This window comes from Oxyura jamaicensis, chromosome 5 (genome assembly GCF_011077185.1).
Source record: "Oxyura jamaicensis isolate SHBP4307 breed ruddy duck chromosome 5, BPBGC_Ojam_1.0, whole genome shotgun sequence".
NCBI lineage: Eukaryota > Metazoa > Chordata > Aves > Anseriformes > Anatidae > Oxyura > Oxyura jamaicensis.
In genome coordinates, this window is record NC_048897.1 from 36,550,506 (window position 1) to 36,569,821 (window position 19,316).

The 19,316-nt window shown below is 39.6% G+C and overlaps 1 protein-coding gene across 2 annotated transcripts in view; it reads right to left on the reverse strand.

The window, feature by feature from the left end:
- Positions 1-346: 346 nt before the first annotated feature.
- KCNK10 (potassium two pore domain channel subfamily K member 10) overlaps positions 347-19,316 on the reverse strand; it is a 70,614-nt gene continuing 51,644 nt past the window's right edge. For both annotated transcript variants that reach the window (XM_035328439.1, XM_035328440.1), the window contains exons 6-8: positions 10,969-11,155; positions 7,569-7,711; positions 347-5,710 (exon numbers count right to left, since the gene is read on the reverse strand). In XM_035328439.1, coding sequence (XP_035184330.1) covers positions 5,087-5,710; positions 7,569-7,711; positions 10,969-11,155 — 954 coding nt within the window. In that variant the 3' untranslated portion in view covers positions 347-5,086. The remainder of the gene's footprint in view (positions 5,711-7,568; positions 7,712-10,968; positions 11,156-19,316) is intronic.

Consider the following 19,316-nt stretch of genomic DNA (forward strand, 5'->3'; position numbering starts at 1 on the left):
TGTTGATTTGCATTTGTGTTTTCATTGATATTTTATTGCCTAGGGAAGCATTCTGAAGCTGGGCTTATTTGTATTTAGTATTGATGTAACGCCATCTTGGTAAGTGCAAATAGCACTTCAGTGCTCAAACAGCAGATCTTCACCCTAAAAATCTTGAAAATAAGAAGCTAGCTCCTCTTTACTGCACTGACTTTGATGGGAGCAGTTTTTGGTCTTAGATTAAAGGACGCATAGTTCAGAACAAACAGAGGTATGGAAATGATGAAGCAGTTCCCAATCACCCTTTAAATTTGTATCTGTTTAGCAGAAGACTTGTTCCAGTTTAACATACAAGATTACATAAAGCTTGGTCTTTGCCTGTTATTTATTTTTAGTGGATGATGGGAAAAATGAGACTAGCAGACATCATGCTACCTGACAACACAAGTAAGCCCCTGAGAAAACCAAAGCTGGCAAACAAACAAACAGCCCATGTACAGCATAAACACACATTCTTCAGGAAAATACAGGTTTTTTAAGGACAGGATTTTTAACACCTGAACTCACAGACATAATTTTGTTTATCGTGGATTACAGAGAATTTTGCAGAAAGTCTCTGGCATCGCCCATTAATGGCTTTGGAAGAAGCAGACTTTTACTAGAGACATCATAAAGCCAGACAGCAAAAGCTCAGATGGTTTATAATTTCACAGCAACAATGAAAATCAGATTTCATTAATATAAATCACTGCTTTTTTATTTACTATTATTTCTAATAACATGTTTATTAGAAATAATGTTCCCTGTAAAAAAAGGACAATGAAATTCACTGACTGCCACATGGATGAAGTTACAAACCTTTTCAAAACCACTCATGCAAAATTTGCACAAGTTCAGTGATGGTTAATTGTTCAGGAGGATCCCCAAAGGAGTACGCCAGAAGTCTCCTGCACAAGACAGGAGAGAGTGGAATTGCAGAGCTGAAAGCTATAGGAAAACAGACAGCTGAGTCTTCCTCTATGTGTGAGGGCTACGGCTACAGAAAATCCATGTTTTCTTTGTTCTTTCAGGTCCCAATTCCCATGTCAAGTCATGTTGTGCTCAGTGCAGGATCTGAGAATTAAAGTCATTAAGTCACCATTTTGCCTGACTTTTTTAGGTTGCTGTGAAAGGCTGTAATTAAGTGCAAGGAGATTTGGATATGCTTCAGACTATCTTTTGGCAAAACTTGCAATAACGGTTGAACAGCCTCACTAGAAATAACATCACAAGTTTTTTTTTTTTTTTTTTTTTTTTTTTTTTTCTAAGTAATTTAAATGCCAAAGGGTGAGAATTTTAACCACCGAAACAGTTCACGTTTGAACTGAGATTCTCTCCCAAACTGCTACATACAAGTGAAACCCAAAGGTGGCCTTTGCCAGGGGAGAAGCAATGTAGGACAATAAAATGTCATTTTAGTTTTCAGACATCACTGGCTGCCACCCTACGCAATACACCCTTTGCAGTTCCCACATTGTAATACAAATGGATGTGTATTGAGGTATTTAACAGGCAATCATATGGGAGAAAATATTTGCAGACTGGCAGCTTTCTCAGCAAGAGTCACAGACACTCAAATGAGGGTGAGGTGGGGAGGGGGGTCAGAATGAAAAAGATTATTTTGCTTTCATGTAGAAGGTCATCCAATGCTCTGTTCTGTATCTCACTGGGAGTTTATTCAGCATCACCTTTTGTCTCTGAAACAATCATATCCCAAACCAGAAGTGAGTGAAAACACAGCCTGGTAAAATGTCAGCCAGGGATTCCTGAATGGGATGGGCAGGCAGAAACTAAAGCGAGCCACAGATGCCATCAGCTGGAATCTGGATGGGATGCAGACTGAGAATTTGGAAAATTTAGAGATGAAAACTATGCCAAGATTGCATTGTCCTTCTATCACATCACAGCAATCAGTTCTGAATTTGGCCACCAAATATTACTTCCTCAGCCACTTTGCCCATGCTGATGTGTTTTCCATGATTTGCCCACTAACTCCCTGCTCTCACAGACAAGGCCTACAAGAAAACTACTCTTGCTTTCCCTGCAGAAATGCACTGGCTATGACTAAGCCTTATTTTTCACAGAGAGGTAACGTAGCTCACATATCCTTGCAGCTGTCTGTGCATCTGTGCAGGACTTTTCCTTTACAGACAGGCATTTCTTGTGACAACAACTCAGTTGAAGAGCAAATCAAACTGCATGTGTGATGTTGTTTTTGGCATTTGGTAACCATGGAGGATTGTTAGCACAATCTGCATGTACTGCAGGCTTTCAGGCTCAGGTGATTTGCTTTTGTGTGCCTGATCCTTATACAAGCGATGTGCAGTACGGTGTAACCAGGCAGTACTTTAATTCACAGGACCCCAATCACACGTCTGAGCACTTCTGAACCTTGTCTGAAATTCAAATGCATACTCAAATTGTAGCTTTTGCTCCTAACTTTCTACTAGTCTACAGTAAAGCCCCAGATCTAAACAGAAAGCCTCACTAAATCCAAGTGTACTTTACCCATCCTGGGTTCTACAGAATGAGCACAAAAGGCTTCACTGAATTTCCAGGCCTTCAGAGGACTTGCTCACATGTGGCACTGGAGGCCCTACTTCATCCTGTGCCTGCCCAAAACCAGGACTGACAGGAGGGCTTGAGGACTCCTGTGTTGAACAGACCTGCTTCCCCCTGGTCCCTGCCTGCAGCCTGAGCAGGATGGGGTCTGAGGGTGGCCGCAAGCCGTTGTCCATGTCATGGTGTGGCCCTGAAGCCTCCAGCAGCAAGGGCAGCTATGGATTCAACTGAAACCTTCTCTGGGGATGAGGCTTCCAGTATGCCGAAGCCAGCAGACAGCCCTGTGCCTTTAGAGATTCATTGGTGACCTAAGCAGAATGCAATTTCTGGAGGACCTTATTGAGTTAAAGTAATCCCAAATGACCTGAAATTTTTCAAACATTGTTTTTTCATCCTTAACTTTCAGACAGATAAAAGAATTAGAAAGATGATGTGATATTTCAAGTGAAGTGAATCAGCAGACAGAACATACCAAGAACTTTTCCTATTCTGTACTAGTGATATTTGGCTTGCTCCTGCAAATGGTGCAGTCAATTAGATATGCAAATATGGATACTCAAAATTTGCATTTTCATTGCCACGTTTCTATTCATAGCCTTGGCAATCATATTCTGGTGACCAGTTAGATTTTGAGTTGGTTCGTTGTGCATGAAATCTAAGAAAGTATCACAGAAAATGGAGCATGCATTTCTGTGTACGCAGATATGGGCATGCAATTCCAAAAGTCTGTGCCCATATGGCCTGTGAGTGTCTGTTTGACTAGCTTATAGGACTCAGTATGTCTCTGCCATCTACATCCATGCTTACTTTACCTATACGCCTACAGCTTGAATTGCAAGACTATTTAAGAGTTTGAGAAGGCGCAGGGGAGGCATTGCTGGTGCAATCATGTATTTCATTTCTGGCATGCAAAATCTTCTATCTGCAATGGCAAACAGTAGCCTGCAGGCTGAGACTACCAAAACTAAGTGTTTTTCATCATTCCTATTAATTATTTTGCAGCCTTTTCTTTGAATATTTACTATGAAGTCTAGGGACATTTGTGTGTCTTGTATCTATGTATGTCCAGACACCACAAATGATTTTTTTAAAATGCCTACAATTTGGTTACATTTCACTTTAGTCTGAGACTCATGTTTAGATTTATGAAGAAAAGAGATAGCAAATGCCATAACAAAGATAATACCCAAAAGGAAATTAAAACAAATAATTCAAAATACTTGTTTAAAAAGTTACAAAATATGACAGCATTAATGGCACTTAAAGCTATAAGCACTTAAAAGATTACCACCATATTTTTCTCAACTTCTTTTCCTAAATTTCTTTTCTCTCTCTCTCTTTTTTTTTTTTTTTTTTTTTAATTTGAGATTATGACTGCAGCTCATGTCTAAACCCAAACCCAGCAAAAGGGGCATAGAGCCCTGAGATTCTATGGTTTCCCTGGCCCTCATTTGAATAATGTATATGCTCTTATTTCTATTTTTAAAAATTCAGATTCAGCTACAGAGAACAGCAGTTTGCTGACATGCAAAAGCTATAGCTTTCCTTCTGCCTTCATAGTCTTACAGCATTAAAATTAAAAGGTTTTTCAGTGGTAGAAAGTGTGAATGAGAAATTCTTTTAAAAAACAGTTGGCCCACTGTTTTATACACCTAGTCAAATATCATTAATGTTTCTCTTCTTTTAAACAACATAGCACTAGATGTTGCATTTTCTTCATATGCGCTTTCTTGCTGTGAGTTTACATTGAATATTTCCTACAAGAGAATAAAATCCATTTGTTTCTTTTCTTTTTTCTTTTTTTCTTTTTCCTTTTTTTTCCACTGGTTAAGATAAATACCCACAGAGTTTTTTTCTTTTTTTTTTTTTTTTTTTTTTTTTTTTAATGAAAAGAGCAATCCGACCCTTAAATATGTCTCTGTTGATTTTTCAAACCAGCATCCAGCTGGTGGCTGTGTCCATTGACATTCGTTTGGAGTTTAGAAAGATAATGCATCTGGTTCAAAAATGGAAAAAAAAAATCTAGCTTGGATCACGTGCCAAAACATAAACTAAGCCTTACTGAAAGTTTCTAGTTCACTCCAATAATTTCTCCTCTTTTTAATCACCAGGGGAAGGCTTAATGAATACATACTCCATTACAAAGATACACTCCTTTTTATCACTTTCAAAGGCTCCTCTTACATAGCTGCCTTTTGTCTAATGTTATGCCATGGTCATATCGCTCCGGTGGTATTGCCATGGTTCAGTCTCTTCCTTTGCGTCTTGCCCTGGTAATCTTATACAGGCTGAAATTTCCATGTGCGTAGTTTTCTGTTGCCATTCTGCAGTGCTGTGTTCCTGACTTGTTTTGGCAGAGCAAGCCTGAGTCTTTATGGCACAGTGAAATATTCTTCGATGCTATATAATTCAGACTGAATAAGGAGTCTGTATAAGGCACGTGTCTCAATATATATATGTATATAAAACACTAACATTGTTAATTCAAGTCAAGCATCTTTTACATTTAATTTCTGTCTTCAAGTAATGCTTTGTTTTCATGTTCCCTTTCTTTGGTTTCAGTGGGGATCACTCCATTCTCCAGGTCCGAGTGCTGCTGGATGCAGTTAGTCAGGACTGCAGTGCTAGAAGAATTCTCAGAATTACACATCTTTTCTGTCTCCTCTTCCTTTTTTTCTTCATCCAAGGAGTAGTTTCGGAAGGTCTCATAAATTTTACGCACATCCTCAGGGATGGTCTTTTTGAGGTCCTTGTTTTTCCTTTTGGTCATTTTAGCAGATGATCCAAACTTGTTAATGATGTTGTCCTCAGATGCCCCCTGCCCGTGCTTGTTGAGCTGATCTGACCCTTTAAGGCGCAGGTTGTTAGGCCTGTTGTTGATGCTTTCCTGAGATGAGGCCTTGAAGCGTCCCGTTTCCAGGGCAGTAAAGACAGAGCGCTTCTCTGGAGAAAGCATGTCTAAGGAGTGGGCTCTCTGGTCCAGGCCCAGGCGCCTGCGCTCCATGCTCCGGATGGTGGCAGCCCTCTGAAGTTTGTCGTGGATCTCCACGCTGAGCCGCCGCCGTGTCTCTCTGAACTCAGCTGTCACATTTGCTTTCCACTCAGCTGCGTGGGCTTTTATTTCTCCAACCTTTACAACAGGAAAAATAAATTAATAAAAATGAAAATAAAGAACAAAAGAACACACACAAAATGAAGTGGAATTCATTCCTACAGAACAGTAGCATAACCACCTTTTTGTCTGGCATAGATTTGGAAACCAGTCCCAGGTCCAAAGCATACATCTGGGCCAAACTTCAGCAGAAAAGTGTTTATACTCAGGCAGGGTCTAAAGATACCAACATGTGACTTGTAAATGACTTACTTGGCAAACCACTGGGCTACCTGTTTCACTGCTTGCCACCCCACAGATCTTATAGCTGTGTTCTGTGGCAGGATGTCTTCATGTTAATCCCTCCATGACTAAGAACAAAATTCCTGACTTAAAATATCAGCAGTAGACAGCCAGGAGGGGGCAAAATTATTCACATGTAGTTATACTAATATGCCTCAGAACAGCACAGCAACCAGTGTGTACCAATACAGCAATGTATTTTTCTGTGTTGCTCATGGGCAGAGCTGTTCAGTCCCATTGAACATTCTGCTCAGTGCCACAAAGCAATTAATGTTGGAAATATTTATTAGGTGACTTCACTTACTCCAAAAACCTGCTGATACATCCAGCCTAGGGTCCTTTCTCCAGGACAGCTCTAGCTGTCTTTAACAGAGGTGCCCATTGCATAACTGTCCAAATAACACCCCCTCAAGCCAGCGATAAGCAAGCTGCTTCCTGAAGGAGGAGTTTTCAAAACACCTCAACATTCTCAATATCTTAGTCAACACAGGCCTTTTCTAAAGCTCATTTAAAGGAGAACAGATTCAGGAGTACAATGTTTGCAGCAGCTCACCAAGGTCAATGGTTTTCTTGGGCTGCTGGGGCCAAAACTCCGTTCTGCATCCAGTAGTCCAGGTGAACAGATGTCCTCTTAGAACTGGACCACCTGTGGTAGCAGGTATCTCACATCCACCATGAGAGCTCAAATTCCCACCTCTGGGTGCCATAGCCAAGTGCTGTCTTGCTATCTTGCCTGATAGCTAATGTTCTCCCCTTTTATTTGTGGAGCTGCAGTGGGCCTCAGGTGGGTCAGCTGCCTTCATAAACGATAAATAGCATTGCCTCTGTCAAATTTTGGTTATTCCTGCTCTTTAGTTGACCCTGCCAGGTTAGCTTTACTAGGAATGCAAAAGGAGATTGAATTAAAAATTGAAATTATATTAACCTCCTCCACAGCAGGCTTCAGCTTCAGAGCTACAGCAATTACCTTCCATTTTCCACTGTTATTCTGAGCACGAACAATATCGTCTTTGAACCATGGAGGGCATGTTCTGAGTGTATTTAATCATGTTTTCCCTGATGCCACCTACTCAATATCTTCAAGTTTTAAAAACACGGGGGCCTGAATCTAAACCCTTACTCAGAACCATATTCTTTGACATAGGGAAATGTAGGAAAACTCAGTGTTGAAGCCTGGTTTAAAGGCAAAGTATTGTTTAATAAGGAACAGAGCCAACTAATATCTTAAAAATCCATGCACCTCTAATTTTGAAGAAAGAGCACTTGAAATTTTTACGAGAGTTTTCAAGTTTGCTTCAAAGTGAAGGCCAGCCTCGCTTATTTCATAATTGCTATCCTACTGCTGTGTTCTGTGTATTCCGTAATACTGATAGAGGCATAACAAGATAGGTTTCCTTCAGTTGCTTTTTTCCAGCCTTTGTGAAAGAGCTAAAGATCAGAGCTAACAGGATAGCAAAGACAGCCACTGTACATACTGTGTACATACAACACTGTGCATTGGTCAAGCAGAGGAACATCCTTCATTAGATAAGCAGGAATCAGGCACTTAAAGCTCTCTTATAAAATGAAAATCCAGTGAGATATTTTGTCATACCTCTTCTTTTGTCTTCTTGGACAGGACTCTTAACCAGTCTCCAATCATACTCAGGACAGCAGCAAAATAGGCAAGGCCAACAAGTATCCAGAACCACACTAAGGGTTTATACCACTCCCGGTAATGGATGTCAGCATTTCCTCCTGCAATAAGCATATACTTATGCTTAGGAATGATGAGATGCCAAAATTGATGACAAAATATCTGAAATTCTGAGAAATTCCTTAAAACATTTCTTGACTCTTGCTAACACCATTGTAGTTCTAATAAAATATGAGAGGCTTGTCAGATGGGAGGAACAGTCTGTTCTTAATTTAAGATTCATCAAAATTGCATATTGTTCTGCTGCTATATGACCTGCCAGAGCACCTAGTAAACTTTTTTTTTTCTTCAAATTGTTGATATTCTGAAGCAATTCTGAAACTTCTGCTTCAATAGTACTTGCAACAGCATGAACATATTTTCAAGAAAAAAAAAAAATAATACAGCTAGTCTGCCTTATCCAGAACTGCCTGCAGCCTGGTAATTTGGGTACATCGCAGTTCAATCCCCTCAGGTGATAGGGTTTCCAGATTCTTTGTTTTTAAATACAGGATACGGAGACCTCAGTGTATAAGACAGAAAAATAACTTTGCCTTACCCTCCAAAGCAGAGTGTCTGACAGAAAGCCAATGCTGTATAAGCTCTGATAATAAGGATATGCCCTCTGCTTGGATATCAGTTATAGGATGCATTCTCTGGCCAATGACTTTAGAGGAGAAATGGATCAAATGAAGCAACAAATATCACAGTGTCACAGAATGGTGATTCAGACTGGAAGAGAACTCTGGTGGTCATCTGGTCCAATCACCCTGCTCAAGCATGGTCACCCACAGCAGGTTCCCCAGGACCATGTCCTGATGGCTTTTGAATATCTCCAAGGTGGGAGACTCCACAAACTCTCCAAGCAACCTGTGCCAGTGCTCAGACAAGCAAGAATCTTATATGCTTTTCATGCAAGTCTCAGGAAGAGCCAGTAAAACAAATATGTGGGCAACACAGATCAACAGATTATGAAGTGCCTAAACCAAATGCAGTAGCACCTAGGCTGCTACCTACCACAGAACAAGATAAACCTTTGTAAAAGAAAGCAGCTTCAACCTCACTTTTGAGACTTCTAGACCTATCACAGTGCTACATGCAGTGCAACAAAGACTATGTCTTTGCCTGGGACATAGGCAGAGGAATGCATATTTCCTAATCTTGGTTGTATGAGAGCTGGACACCAACCTGTACCTCCTTATCACAACAGAGAGCTTTTAGGATTTTCCTATATTAAATTCTCCAGATGACACTGAACCGTGTCATCTGGAGCATTTTGCAATCTGAGATATTCTATAACTCTTTAATTTTACCCAGACTGAGCATGAGTGTGCGTACAGTGACTGAACATCCCCATGAAAGCTCAGACATTTGAGCACTGGCAGGAACCCAAATATTGTTTTTGATGTTAATCTCTCCCCATACACTGCATGAATCACTCTCTTTTTCCAGTCTTCGAGAGTGCAAAACAATGGTAGGTGGGGACAGCTGTTGCTATGGTACAATGAGGCTGTTCTGATCACACGCATCCCTGCAGAAGCTCGCTATGAAGCAGATTGTCTAGGTCTGTCTTAAGTAGAAAACAGGCAATTGATTTCTGAAAAAGTATGAAAACACTTTTCTTCAGCCTATCAAATACATATATATATATTTTTCAGACTATATCCGTAATTGTATTTCCAACAGTACTACAAAAACTCTCCCAATTTGGCAAGAGTTGGGACACATTCTAGGTAGAATAAATCAGCATAGCTCCACTGATGCTGCTTTACGACATAGCATTTTCTCTTTGATGTTGAAGGGATAGAGATACAGAGGGAATAAAGTGACAGAAAATAATAGTGACAGACAATCTTTCTCAAAACCAGCAATAAAATCAAAATCTCCTGGTGATCACCTGCCTTAAGCTCTTAATCATGAGACCATCTTTGAAGTTTTCTCATTCAGGGTACCCATTTGATTTTTGAAAAATCCTGGCCACTAGTAGCAACCCAGCTGTGTATTATATTCTCCCAATCATGTTGAATATAGAACAATTTAAAATTTATTTTTTTAACTATATTATTAAAGAAAACATTACCAAAGTGCCACATGCTTATGAAGAATATTGTTAATTATTTTTACTTCACACTGTGATACAAAAAAGGCAGAATAGCAGTGAGCTTCTTACTTCACACTTAAGTGGTTAAAGTGGATCGAGTTCATACAATCACTTCTATCTCTGAATGCTTGTGAAATGCTTTTTACATATCTTGGGCTTTGTTTATTCAGTGCCATTTTTTCCTCAATGTTTCACATCTTCTACACCACTATGTCAGAAAAAAAGGACGATGAGAGTCTTGTCTACAAAAGACTTTTCTACAGCTCTTCAGCAAAGAAAACTTTACATATCTCCATAGTTTCATTTGATGTTTTTAACTCATTCATATTCCACTGATGTTATAGGAAATAACAAAACAGTAGCATAATATGGCTCTTTGTAACATAGGCATCTTAATGTCTTTAACTAGGACCACTAACAGGAATGAGGAGTAGAGGTGATGCGCTAATGGAAAAAGAAATTCCACTTATTTTAACCACCTTTTCCTTAGCAAAGCAGTAGAATGAAAAGAATGAAAAATTTTCTCATCTCACTAGCCAAAAATCCTGACTTCTTCTTTGGTGATTGATAAGGATGGATATTTATAGCTCCAGCTAGTACTGTTTTCATTATAGAGAGCAGCCTCCTAGCACTGAGATGCATACATACCCCATTAGTCCTTCCTTTCCTACATGAGTTTTCCTTAACAGGGCAGCTGCAATGTAGAAATTGTTGCCAAGGCTGGAGAACAAGATCCAGCCTCTGAAATGCTGCAGTTTCTGCAACAGAACTTTTTAGCAGCCTACTACTGCATCAAACCAGATATTTCTCCAGCCTTATAGCTCAACGCTAACTTGTAAGAGAGTTGTCCATTCATCATTTTGGCTACTTGCTTCAGCAATCAGCCTCATAGTGAGACCTAATGGACTAATACAAATCCTGAATTTGATAGGAAAGTCATTTGACTTGTGCATAATTCATTGTACGATAAGGGATAATCAGGACTTCCCAGGCTCCTGTTATCTACCCTGCTGAAAGCTTGCACTCTGCAGATGGAAAGGCACCTGGGTCTTAAATCAGTCTGGAGTCCTTCATGTTATTGCACAGTAACCCCAACAGAAACACCTAGCTTCATTTCACTGGATATAATGTATTGTGAAATGTCCCTTCTCCACATCAGAAAACAAATTCTAAGAGCCAAGGACCTCATGCACAGCACCTAGGCTCAAAGCTGCTCACCTGCTACAAAGTCACCAAAGCCAACTGTAGTCAGAGTGACAACCACAAAGTAGATGGACTCCAAGGCTGTCCATCCCTCGATGTGTTTGAAGATTACTGCAGGAATGGTCACAAAGACAATGCAGCCAGCCAGGATGAAGAGGATGGTAGAGATCACACGGATCTTTGTTTGGCTCACTTGTTTTTTCTAGAAAATCGAAATAACAAAAGAAAAGAAAAATTGAGTATATTACTGCGACTGTATACCTTACGAATGGCAGACAAATCATGCTGGTGTAATCTGATATTTCTGTTCCATCCATTTGTGAACTTATTAGGTAGAATACAACCCTCCCTCTCACTAAATGAGAATCCTCCCTGAGAAATAGTGAACCTCTATGTCTGGCCACAGAAAAATGGTGATTCCCATTTTCCATTCACTAGACAGTTACTAACCTACAAGAAATACATCCTGGAAAACCAGTCTTGAGCTTCAGAAAGCTTCAGTACACTCCAGTTTGGGTTCAATATATAAGAAAAGGTGCATGTTCACACCGCCATACATGTATGTAATATGTGTGTATAGGTACGTAAAGGCATATGTTCATGCTGCCATACATATATGTAAGGCCACATTGCCTCACCAGCACCAAGCATTCAACAAGGAAGACTGAGACTAAAACTAAAATAAACTCTTCCTAAAAAAAAAAAAAAAAAAAAGAGAGAGAGAGAAAGAGAGGGAGAGAGAGATTTTATTTACTAATAATTCATGCTCTGGTGTTTTCTAGACTTTCCTTTGACTCAGGATTTCCAGCTTTCATTCACAAATATGAAGGTTATATCTTCTTCTCAGAAATAGATAGCTATTCTATCAGTTCGCTCCAGAAATACAGGTTTTATGTCAAATACCACATAACCTGAGATAAAATTACATATGTAAATACATGCTGGAAAGCTCTTGAACAAATAGTGCATGCATTACTGGCTGCTATAAACCAAATACAAATACAAGCAGTGTAATTGCAACAATTTACACTCCTAGATCATATAAACTCTCACTTTATTTAGTATAAACTTGGATTTTGTTTCCAGCAATACTGATGCAAGCCTGGATATGCACAACTGACAGATTTATTTCAGATTTCTATGCTGTACTCAAATGAACTTGCAATTCAGTAGAGTTTCACAAGAAGCCTGGAAACTACTAGAAATGTTACTGTGCATTAATTGCAGTGGCAGTGTAAATTCAGTATTTATCTTGGAAAATGAATGTGGAGGTCACTGTAAGTCACATATTACCAAATTAGTTTTCCAAATCAAGCATCTTCCTTAACTCAGAAATGAGATTTCATTCCAGATTAGGACGTTGCCTAGACAGGAAATAAGAGGCTTCAGAAGTGATCTTTATAATATACAGAAGGGATGTTGTCTGAACTAGTTAATATCCAACCATTTTGTGAGCAGTATTGTTTCCACTAAAGCATTTCTTTTAGAGGTGCAATGTCAGATTACAGACCTGTCAGATCAATAGACGCTCACCTGATCTGGGATGCTCTGTGCTTAGAACCCAGGTAGCAGCATGAATATATGGTATTTCAGAAAGTTTAATTTTGGAACTGTTTGAGATTATCTCTACTCTTAATTTTTTATTTTCTGTATGTGTGCATTGTTTTCTGTGCCTGGCTGCATGGAAATAGTTAAAAAGGATTAGTAATGCAATGCCATATATAAGATTAATTAAATACCAGGCATGGAAAAAAAAATATGTTGAAGTACCAAGGAGTTAAGCAAACCAAGAACATAAAAAACTGACTTGATCTCTTATTTCCTCTTTTCCTGGGGAGTCATTTTGAGCAATTTTCTAAAATGCAAAGAATGGTCTAGCTTTCTTTAGAGTTATGTATGCACATTAACACTGGTAGGATTTCAGGCTTACTGTATATGTAAATAAAGGAAAGCAACTGATCATAAAGATGTTATATGGTATCTTAGGGTGGCAAACTTGCTTTTTTTCATGGAGGACAAGGATTTAACCAGGTTATTTATTTACTTGTTTGGCCACAGTGACTTGTTCGCTGCCAACTGCTTCAGTTTCCCAATACGTAAAAATGAAATGGTCGACACCCAGCTACAATGTAGGTAGGTACATGCAGTGCTGCACAGTACTGGAAATCCTTCAATAAAAAGTGATTCGGAGCTGCCAAGCACTACTAATAAAGCAAAATATACATAATAACCCTTCCTCCAATCTCCATATAGCAGCAATAAAATGCATTTGAACATAAGTCTGTATTGTCTTGTCTCAAGATAGAAAAAAAGAGTGGAAGGAATGATGCACAAATCAGTACCAAGGGTTCAGGACATCTGCTTGTTCATGAGTTCAGCCAAAGGCATCTTTTTGAAGGTTATTTTTTTAAATTATTATTTATTTTTTTTTAGTTTTTGGGGGGAGATAGAGTTTTTTTTCTTTTCTTTTCTTTTTTTCTTTTTTTTTTTTTAAGTAAAAATGGTAACACTGTTAATGAGAGAATCTGCAGAAAGGCCTGACTCATGGCTATTGTGCACCTCAGCCACTAGCGCAAAAGCGGAGCAGCTGAGGATCTTTTCTCTTCTTATTCTTCCACTGGTACAAATGAATTCAAAAAGCAATGGTGAATATGCATTTTTAGAGCTAGTGAAAAGAGCACAAAAGCAAGACTCAGAAGCAGAATTACTTGCTGGACAATAACCCTTGATATTTAGGGTACAAGTGAAAAGGGGAGCTTCTTACATATAGATGTGTGTTCTGGAGACATTCAGAGTATAAATGTTATAGCTCCAAAAATGCTAAAGCACAAATGTTGTTATTCATGGAATACGTACATTGTAATAATAACATATAAAAGAGGGTTGGTTTGCATGTTTCTCCTGTGGATGGAATTGACCTTGCTATTTCTCTACAAAGAACATCATGCTGTGCTGCACGTTTACTCAAGAATAAGGAAACACAGCTTTTACATTCCATATATAGCTATATCAAATTAGACAAGATCAGTCTAAGCCACTGCAGTATTACACTGTACCAACTCATTATTAAAACATATATATAATATATACAGACACTAAAGGGTGAGAAATTGGAAGAGGTTCATACCTCAGACCTTTGAATTACTGAGTCTAAAAAATTAGGCTGGTACTTTCACCAGAAGAGAAAAAATAACATACGTTCAAGATAAGATCAGTTCTGCTAAAGAAGCCTTTTTTTTTTTTTTTTTTTTTTTTTTTTTCTCCCCCTCAGGGCAGTATATTTCATAGGTACAGCAATCTTACATCTTTTTGATACATTTGTTCTTTTTCCAGCCTGATGCTTTAATCACCATGGTATAGAACTGTTTTCCCACTTGCTTTGTGTTCTCATGAACTCATGACTGTATTGACTAAATAGCGATCCAACTTTAACATAAGGGAAAAGAACAGTTTGGCTCAGCATGGCCTAAAATGTACTAAAACAGGGCACTCCACAGAAATGGCATTCCTGCTTTCTTATGGCTGACCTGAGCCCAGGTCCCTCATGTTCTCTAAGCACTGAGCTGTTAAACAAAAGATGGCAATCACCTGGTCCTGGATCTGGCTAGGATGGAGTAAACCTTCCCCACAGAAGCCCATACAGTGCTGTGCTCTGCACACATACCTAGAACAGCCCTGAAATCACACCATTGTTTTGTTTGTTGCTGAACAGTGCTGGCACAGCATCAAGATCCCACCCCAAACCTCCAAAGCCAGTAGGCTGGTGGTGGGCATCAAGTGGGAAGGGGATATCACCACGGCAGCTGACCTAAACTGAGTAAAGGGATAGTCCGTGCCATATGGTGTCACACTTAGCAATAAAAGGTGGGAAAGAGAAGAGGGGGCTATCATTATGAAAACATCTGTCCCCCTGAACAACAGCAACACGTATTTAGGCCCTGCTTCCCAAAATATGGCCAAACACTGCTCATTAATAGGAAGTAGAGAATGTTTTCTATGTTTCTTTGCTCCCACATGGCCCTTCCTTATTTTTTTTCCTTTTTTTTTTTTTTCCCCCCCTTGAATTAGATTACCCTTATCTCAACCCATGAGCCTTTTTCTTTCTCATCATACTTCCCCTCTCTCTCCCTTTGAGGGGGGGAAGTGAGAGAGCAGCTGTGGTGAAGTTGAGCAGGCCAGCAGGGTGAAACCACCACATACCTGCAGATCAGGGTCAAACCACATACCACATGCCTATCTTGCACAGTCTAAGTGGAAAAAAAAAAAAAAAAAAAAAAAAAAAAAAAAAAAAAAGTTCAGTCAATCCTAGTTTCTTAAATCCAGTTTCTCAGCAGCTCCTGCCTCAAGCACCAATATAGATAGTTACTTCCAGGTACAGGAGTGCATGTCATCCACACCCAAACTTTTGAAAGGGATGTTTTCTAATTTTTTGTTGATGTTTTATCAACCAAGTTCTCTCTATATTTATGACGCAGATGATTTGTGAGCTATTCATCAACTATAAACAAATTAGTGCTTGCTTATGAGAGAGTCTTCAATTTAAATCTAACGAGCAAATCTGAAAAAAAATGATTAAGAAAGAAACCTAAGAAGAAAAGAATGAAGAGTTTTCTATGATATAACATCCTTTGAGGAATCATCTCCATTTACTGATGAAGGTGCTGATTTTACTCTTAAGGTGATTAAGTGCTAAACAGGCAGCATCACAGAATCATAGGACATCCCGAGCTGGAAGGGGCCCACAAGGATCTTTGAGTCAAACTCTTGGCTCCACACAGGACCACCCCTAAATCAGACCGTATGTCTGAGAGCATTGTCCAAATGCTTCTTAACTCCAGCAGGCTTGGTGCAGTGCCCACTTCCCTGGGGAGCCTGTCCCTCTGCCCATCCACCCTCTGGGTGCAGAACCTTTCCCTAACACCCAGCCTGCCCCTCCCCGGTCCCAGCTCCATGCCGTTCCCTTGGGTCCTGTCGCTGTCCCCAGAGAGCAGAGCTCAGCACCTGTGAGGGAGCTGCAGGCCATCATGAGGCCTCCCCTCAGCCTCCAGTTCTCTAAGCTGCACAAACCCAGTGATCTCAGCCACATTTCATAGGCTTCCAGACCTTTCATTATCTTTGTTGCCTCCCTTTGGACACACCCTAATAATTCTATGTCCTTCTTACATTGTGGCACCCAAAACTACACACAGGGTAGGTGAGGTGAGGTCACAAAAGTGGAGGGTAGAGTGGGACAATCACCGCATAGGACATCATATTGTTCATATTAATTCAAACAACTACCGTCAGGCTGCTTTAGTGTCAAGAGGGGTAAGGACAGATATTCTCATGGAGAGGATCCTTATTAGTGTAAATTAGTTCTTCAGCATTTTTTCCATCAATAATTGTTACCTTTTTTTTTTTTTTTCCCTTATTTTCCATTACATACACTGGGGTCTTACCAATTTTGGTCTTATCCAATAACTTCATAAGTTAAGAAAAATGAGTTTTTTTCTCCCCCCCCCCTCCTTTTTTTTTCTCTCTCTCTGGTCCTACAAACATATGCTGATGAACTGCATTCTTTCATGGCTACTGCCCTTTTCAGGTGAATTTCAGGTGTAACTTCAGTTACACATTTTCTGACCTGACCATTGACAACAAAAGGAACTATGTAAGAACTAGGTTCTTAAGTTCCCAAGCTGAGGACACAGAGATGACACAAATTCCTTCAAAAAGGAGTAGATTTTTTTTCCAAGTAGAAGACATTAAGCATGGGATCAAAAGATACTACAGTCAGTGTTCAGACCAGACTAAATGCTAAATATATGGAACATTACACCCTATTTCCAACATGCTTGTTCCAAGGTTTTATAGTGTTGCATCTCATTTCATGGAAATTAGACCAATATACAGCACTACTCAAGCAAAAATATTGCTGGAACATTTGCTGCCTCACAGTGAGTTCATATGGTTCCTCTGTCTTCCAAAGATATTCTTTTCTGAATTCCTGACAAATATCCCCAGGACTTCAAGCAAGCTGTTTACCTTCTTGGCTAGTTGACCAGTGTCGTATTTTTAGTACTAATATACTGTGCCTTCACAGAACATGCTGTCCTCATCTCTCCACAAGGCTCTGCATTTTGGAGCACTACTCCAAAGAAAACATTTCTTTAACATGTCTGTTGTCCCCTTTGCCTACTCCTAACTTTATGCCCTCTTCCATGCTGCCAGCTATTCTTGGAACAGATTCTCTCTTCCTGTGCTCAATTTAAGCAGCTCATCTTCTAAATCACTTCCTCCAGATCAAAATATTTTAACAAAAGGAAAACCAATCTTTGTACTCAAAATGTAAAAGAGAATATCAGATATATTGATCCTATTTTCTCCTCTGCCACAAACAGAGGAATACCTAAGTATGTCCACAGTAAAAACATTTTTGGTAGGCTAGTATAGACAGCACCTATAGTTATGGGTTCACACTGCTTGCCTTTCAGATCAGTAAAATGTAAGCCAGCCTGGATCTGAAGACTGGCACAAACCTCAGTAAGGTGAGTAGCCCATCTCAGCAGGCTATTCTGAAAGACTGGAACAACACTGGACTCACAGAGCTCCTCTGTGGTCAGCAGCATAGCCATAACAACATCACTGCTGCCTACACCTGTTGTGTATTTCTCTCTAACTTGTCCTAGATCCTTCACATTCAAAATGAGCTGAAAGTAAATTTGTTTTCAGTATCACTTGTATACAGATAACATCTAAGAACAATATATCATTTTTTGTTGTTCTTGACTTCCTTTTGCAGCGAAGTTACTCTTGCAGTGTGTAATAACATTGGATCATAGAATCACAGAATGGTTTGTGTTGGAAGTGACCTTAAAGATCATCCAGTTCCAACACCTCGTTTGTCCATCATTGTTCCCCTCTCCCCCCCGAACCCATCATGGGAAGGGATACCTTACACTAGACCAGGTTGCTCAAAGTCCCATCCAACCTGGCCTTGAAAGGCCTTGAAAGAACACTTCTCTGGCAACCCGTTCTAGCACCTCACCACCCTCATAGTAAAGAATTTGCTCTGAATACCTAACCTAAAACTACCATCTTTTAGTTTTAAGCCATTACTCCTTGGCCTATCACTGCAGCCCCCAATAAAGAGACCCTCTCCAGATTTCTTGTAGGCCCCGTTTAAGTGCTGCAGGGCCACAGTGAGTTCTCTCTAGAGCCTTCTCTTCTCCAGGCTGAACAACTCCAACTCTCTCAGCCTTTATGAAGATAGTAGAGGTGATCCAGCCCTCTGATCACCCTCACAGCCTCAACTTAGGAATTATTTATGTTATTTGGTAATAAACTAATTTAAATTTCCCAAGCTGAGTATGTGTTGCCTGTGACAATACTTGGTAAGTGATATGCCTGCCTTTATTTTAATCCATTTTTTTTCCCTCTTATTTTGCCTATTTTCTTCTCTGGGGAGGAGGGAGCAAGGGAGCGAGCAGCTGTGCAAGCAGCCAGGGCCAACTCACCACATCAAAGAAGGCAATGCCCTCTGAAAGCCTAGAAGTAGAATTCCAGTAAGATATCTGAAATATATACATGACATTTCAGACACTTCCATGTGTTAAGAACAGTGGTTTGAGCCATTCCACTAGAAACAGGCTTCCCTCACTCTGCCAAAGCTGCTCTCTTGGTGTCTCTGTGCTATTTTAATTCTTGGTTTTTTTTTACAAAGAACACTACTATTGCTGCAAAATAAGATACAAAATCCATTCCCTATTTCTTAAGTGTAGTAAGTAGCATAGGGCAGATGGATATAAAAAGCTGTAAGCACTCCCATTTGTTACTAAGCTTGGTAGAGACAATCCTGAATACGTGCAGGGCACAGGTCAAGAAAAAGAAGGATTTATTTTTTACATGGCTGTTTTTCCCCATAAAACCACACTTGTGCAGGGTGTTTGCCTAGACCCAGATGGAATATGTAACAAGCTTCTCACAAGGCAAGAGCTTTCTCAAATGTTATTTTTATAAACTGCTAGGCATGGTTCTTGCTGTAATCATAATGTGAGTACTGATAATTGTGTTATGAAAATAAGAAAACACTGGTATGAAAATTTTCTAGGCTTGATATATCCCTTTTCAATCTTCAAGCACATACAGGACTTTCTGATAAGAACCAACTAATTTCTTCAAGTTGCTCATTATGCTACTGAAGAAACAAAAATAACAATATTAAGCCCAAACTTCTGTTCTGGCTGAGCTGTATTCAGGACAAGAAAATATAAATGTGGAAAAAGAGGGATCCACTCTCTATATGCTTTTCTCAGACATTGGAGCAGACAGAGTACTACAGAGACTCATGGCACAAACTTAAGCAAATTCAAAGGATACATTCTGAG